Below are 6,000 nucleotides of genomic sequence, written 5' to 3'. Positions count from 1 at the left end.
TTGTGAATATAAAACAGACTTACGTATTAAAATGACTCCAGGAAATGATAAACTAACTGAGAAAAGAAAATACAACATTATAGATTAACGTACGGAGTAACCATAGTAACAAGCAGTCAGCTTTGCTACACGTTGTCTAAGGAAAATATTATTTTACGGCATATTTGTCAGCAAAAAAAAACTAAGACAGTCAGTTTCTTAAACTACAACACTTTTGAACGTCTTATCTTTAAGGAGAAAGACTAAACTCACTCCCCGTTTCTTTAAATACATCAGTCTTTCGCAGCTGAACTTCTCTGAAACTCGCTGCACAGACGGGGACACCATGTTGCGACGTTGCCCTAAACGTGATCTCTGATTGGTCCGTTTCGAAATTGGGCGGGGTTCAGCAGCTCGGTGGGAGTGGAGGTGATGGATCGCGAGCCACTGTGCTGTGAACGGTGTGCGGGATTGACTGCGGACGCACCGGGTCCACGGTTGAGCGCCTAACAACTCCAAATAAGATCCAAGGCTAAAAGACGCGTCATTAACTCGCAGAGGAAGCGCCGAGCTGCTGGAGTTTCCCCATCTGTTTATATCCTTAAGACGAAACTGTGTTGCACCTTTCTGCACGCGAGCCAGGAGCGGACAGTAGCTGATATCCAGTCTATCAATATGCACTAAAACGCCAATATCAGAAGCACCAAGACTCGGGAGTGTACTTTTCATGGTTCTTTTTCAAAAGAGAATCCAAATGGAATTGGACAGACGTTTTGGCAGTCCTGTGACTGACAATTGGAGACTTTGAACATGGATATAGGGCGATACATTTTTGACAAGAATTGTTGCATATCTAAAGTGCATCTCTATGATCTGGGATCATAAGCGAAAGGAGTCTAATTTTAAATCTGACACATGATCAGGACCTACTTGATGGTCCTTATACCTGTGTGCATATCACTCACCCCCTATCTAGCGTGATCTGACCTTTTGTGAGGCTACTAGCTCCACTAATAGATGAGTACAATAAAAGAGTCAGGCGCTGTCGTCTACCTAAGTGCAAGGTAGCAGCGATTTTGGTAACAGAAACGTTGGCACAGAAGCCGCCTGTGCAACGTTGTGCGACACATTTTTTCCCTCCAGGCAACGCTAGAAAATTTGGATTTCAAGTTGAGGCATGGAGCCCCTCCGACCGGACGCCTAACCTACTCTGTTGCATGTGGTTCGGTAACCAGGAGTACAGTCGATCGAAAGGATCTTATATTCTTGCTGGCTTGTGTCTCTCCGAGAACAGTGTAAGATGGCTGGAAGTGACGGCTCGTGGAAATATTACCTCTGGATTCTGACAGCCATGTGCCGATACTCGTTACCCGCAGCCAAATCACTGGAATCTGTCGTGTGGAATTCACAAAACCCCAAGTAAGTGCACGAGCGCGTGTTTTAAACCCACTAGAAAGAGCCTGAAATGTAGTCTACGGTATCAGATTTGCGATATTATAGGTGGACTTGTATTGCTCATAAAAGAGTCCGATCCGCAAATCTCCGCTACTTGTATCACGGCTTGGTCTCTGGTATGATGACATGAAGCTCTCGTTGAGCTCGAGCCTGAAGTGACCGTGCAAGCGCGCGCTCTCCCGGGGATATAACACACTGCTGTCATACTCCACCGCCGCTTCTCATCAACTCACAAAATCCCTTGTTGAGGGGGGATTCGACAACACTTTTGTGCTAGTACAACTTCTTTAAATGTTTATGCGAAAGATCGTACCTTGTAAGAATCTCTTGGGTTTCAGTGGATACGTAATTTTAACGTTTGGCCTTGACGCGGGTCTATTTCTCCGTTCAATACTTTAAAAAATTAGAAATAGGTGCAACTGCTACTGTAACTCCAAGTTTTTTTTTTTTTTGAAGCAAGAACCACTCTCTCTCTCTCTCGGCGTGTCCGTCTTTTCTTCTTTTCCCGTGAGAGGCTATAACTGAGTATCCGCCACCGGCCTTCCCAAAATCCCGGCGGCCCGGTGGCTCTTTGCGCCTGTGATATTGATCAAATCAGAGTTGTGTCGAGGGAGTCAATAGGTTTTTTAAGCGGGGGTTTCCTAGACGCTCATAAAATCTCCCTGATTGCTGCTCATAAAACGTTCAAGGGAGCGTCCAACATGTTTACTTAACCTGAATAATGGCTCGAGACGCCACTGGAGCTTGACTGGACAGAATAATAAAGAAAGCTTGTTGTTTCATTTTGCATTCCCAAAAGAATTATTAATTTACTTATATATATATATACACTCCGTGTATATCGTAACCAAAAGTTGATTGTCTAGTTGATGATGTGTGTGTCTTGTTTTGCACTTTGTGTGGAGCGTTTGTGTGGAATACTGGCTGAGTCTCAAAACCTAATGAGCTGCCTACCCTGACAGCATTTTTTGGGCACCTAGACAGCATTTTGGGCATCATAGGCCCGTCTTGGTAGGCAGCTCAAAAGGTTTTGAGTCACAGCCGCTGAGTTATGAGCGTAAACAGGGGGACAGGAATAGTGCACATGTGTTTTTCATCTCGGGGGGAATAGTTTAATTAAGGAGTCTCTCGGTTGGCCTTGTAAAAGATGAGCAAAAACTTGAAAACTTAGCATGCAAGACTCGAGGGGCGACGCGAAAACATAAAATTGTGCTTTTAAAATTAAAACCGCATCGTAAATTACAAATGACCATATGTTTATTTTGTTTTTATTTTGTAATTTGTACTGTTCTCATTCTTAAACCGACTAAGGAAGGGAAAAAAGCGGAAAATAAATAGCTAGCTGTTAGAGACTTGGAAACACTTTATAACAAATATTTCCTATACAGTTAAATGTATTTTAACTTCATTACATTGTTTAATGTTTAAAATATATTTAGTTTATCTACAGTCAATTAGAAATGTAATGCAGCATTTTTACATCAAATGCATTTATATCTTGCTAAGCATTGTACAAAGTTTTAAATTGCTTTTTAAAGTTACTTAACATTTAATCAAGTTTTAATAAACTTAATTTAATTCAGGCCCTTAAGCCAGACATTTCATATCCATATTTTTTCCCCCATTTATATTCTGTAATTTTTGTAAGTAATTTTTTTTTGTACATGTTGAAATATAACCTACTTTCCTACATGCAAAGCACAAGGGCCTCATGATTCAAAGTATGGAAAATTTATGTTTTCAGGGTTTTTATTATTATTATTATTTTAATTAATATGTATTTTTAAATTGTGTGTAGGAGTTAAACCCATTAGAGATATCTTCGAAATAGGCAACATTTGAGCGTCTCGTCTTGTGAGGGGAAAAAAAAATCATATCAGTCGCTGGAGCTCCTCTGTGTGTGAATTGTTTTACTCGTTGAAGCAGATTTGAGCTCCACGGCACAGCAGATGCGCAAACTGGCCTGGTCTGTTTAACCACTGTTTCTGTATGTTGTTTTAAGTACTTAATGTTTATTTACTTACAGTCTGCATGTGTGTGTGTGTGTGTATGCACCTGTGCATGAGCATGTGTGTGCTGCTTAGTCACCGGTTCAGGGACCCTGACTGAAGAAGATTGAGAGGAAGAGAATTTGAAACTGGGTGCAAAGTTGAGAAAAGTAATATTAGAAAAATTTGTTAGGGAACATTCTTGAGTTTAATGACAAGCATATCATTAAAATAGCATAACAACTGCAAGCACAAGGATGAATTGATCGTTGAATGCAAAGATTATCCTAAGCACTCTCATAAAGACATATGGGCCTCGGGCAAACACGCTCTTTGCACTCTATCTCTGCAGCGGACATATGGGAGCGTCCACCACCATTAAGTCCAAGCCACCCTTTAAACCTCTTACCAGACTCTCAGCAGTGAGACCATCATACACACACAAACACACACACACACACACACACACACACACACACACACACACACACACACACACACACACACACACACACACACACACACACACAACTCTCTTACCCATAATACTGTTCCATTTGTGTTTTAGGTCAGACTTCTCTCAGACTGAATGTGAATTATAATTGAAGGACTGTAAAATTAGAAAAACTCCGGCTGCGTTCTCCACCCCTCAGCACTCTGATTATATTTATATCAGCAAAACGCAAAGTTTACTGAACGCTAAAGCTACCGCTGCGTTTTCTCTAGAAGAAACATTTGGTGGAACAAGAGCTTCACTGATTTATTCTGTTGACACAATTATGTAAATTTAATTACTTTTAGACACAACTACACATATATGCGCTCACGCACAGACTTACCGCTGGTTTCAGATGTATAATTCTTTTCCTATCTGCATGGTTCACAGCTATAATTTGGACTGAGAAAAATGTAAAAGCTACACCCCTCCCCTCCCTTCCTCTGCCTTGAGGGAAGAAAAGAGAAGTGGAGTCTGCTGGGAATGGAGAGAGAGCGACAGACAGAGAGAATAAAGTAGCTAATCACTGGGACAATTATCACATTGAGGCAGAGATTTCAGGTTATATCTCATTCCCTTAATGTGTCACACACCACGCACCCAATCAAACACACACAAACAACAAAATGATGACTCGCTTTACTTCCCCCGTACGTCGTCAAATTCTTCTAGTTACAAATTAATATACTTTTACTACATTCAAGTTCTTGGCAGCCACTCGCTTATCAAGAAAACACTTTAGCTGTTAAGAAACAATTTTCTGATGAACGACTGCAAATGAACTACATTTCTTTTAGCTTTTGGATTTTTTTAAGAACAAAGTAAAAGGGAATCTATGATATATGTATGAATGTGCCTGTGTGTTTTGGCCATGTTCCAGTGCTAAGGGAGGAGATGAGGAGCTAATTGGAAATCTGTCTCTCATTAGCTCAAAAATGCTACTGAAGTACTTTACTTATGTGTGTGTGAGTGTGTATTCAAGCGTACTAGTTTGTTCATTTACCCAGCACTCTGTGGTGCACAATTAGTCTTAATCAGCAACGTCTATGTGCGCATATAACCATCTAAAGCAGCGGTTAAACATCCAGTTTAGCTAACGAACACTGTAAAAAAAAAAAAAAAATCCAACACATACTGCCTGATAATTACAACTTTTTTCTGCCGATATTCTGAAAATGTTTTATTTTTGACCCCACTGACAAAACTCTTCGAAATATAATTAATGTTCCACCGATTAAAGAATACAGCTTGGAAATGAGATGTAGTCAATAATGAAAGAATGTTCAAGTAATTGGCGTTGGGTTTTCAAGAAATCACTAAGTAAAAGAGAATTCCAGGAAAGTATAAAATAAGCCAATTTATGTAGGCCAAACTTAAACGTGCATCCCTCTGAGAGGCTCCAACCTGTTGCAAAAATATGTGCTGATTCGCCGCGTCTTGCGAATGTAGAAGTTTCCAAAAGCAGTTTTTTGGTTCTGAAGAATCTGATTATGATGACATGAAAAGACATATATAATGACCTTTGACCTGCTAGGGGATCATGTTGGTCTCAACTGCGATCAAAGTTACGGATTTCCACGGATGCCTGTGTGACTGTTCGGGAGCATTTAGGACATGTTTGGGCATATATTCTGCCATCCACAGAAGTAATAATTACTCTCTGAGTCGCGTTACTTTCAATCATGTGTCCGTGTGCATTTACGAGTGTGTACGCATGAGTGTGTGTGTGTGTGTTTGTGTATGCATGAGTTAGTGTGTGTGTATGTCATGATCAGTGGTGTTATAATAGGAGTTGACAGTGAGGAGATTAACTCTGTCAGAGTTTCAATATGTTGAACAGCAAGAGAGGACTCACGCAGACTCACACACACACACACACACACACACACTTCCCTCTGTCTCAGCCGGCATTTCCACAACAGACCTGTTCCTCTCTGAAGTGTGTGTGAAGTGGCTTTTGTTCCAGCGTTGATAGCATTTCACGGTGTTGTGGATGTTTGTGAACGTGTATGTGTGTGAGTTGCGTTCTATAAATGTTATATAATCCTGAGTCTAACTATGCAACGTCTATAAAGCATGTAC

The 6,000-nt window shown here is 40.6% G+C and overlaps 1 protein-coding gene across 1 annotated transcript in view; it reads left to right on the top strand.

The window, feature by feature from the left end:
* The first annotated feature begins 402 nt into the window (after positions 1–402).
* Positions 403–6,000, top strand: part of LOC127957857 (ephrin-B1-like) — a 38,440-nt gene continuing 32,842 nt past the window's right edge. The window contains 2 exon segments of the mRNA XM_052556567.1: positions 403–1,251; positions 1,254–1,398. Of these exon segments, the coding sequence (XP_052412527.1) occupies positions 1,197–1,251; positions 1,254–1,398 (200 nt within the window). The 5' untranslated portion in view covers positions 403–1,196.

Source organism: Carassius gibelio, chromosome B5, assembly GCF_023724105.1.
Source record: "Carassius gibelio isolate Cgi1373 ecotype wild population from Czech Republic chromosome B5, carGib1.2-hapl.c, whole genome shotgun sequence".
NCBI classification, from domain to species: domain Eukaryota; kingdom Metazoa; phylum Chordata; class Actinopteri; order Cypriniformes; family Cyprinidae; genus Carassius; species Carassius gibelio.
This window is presented reverse-complemented; position numbering and strand designations above follow the sequence as displayed.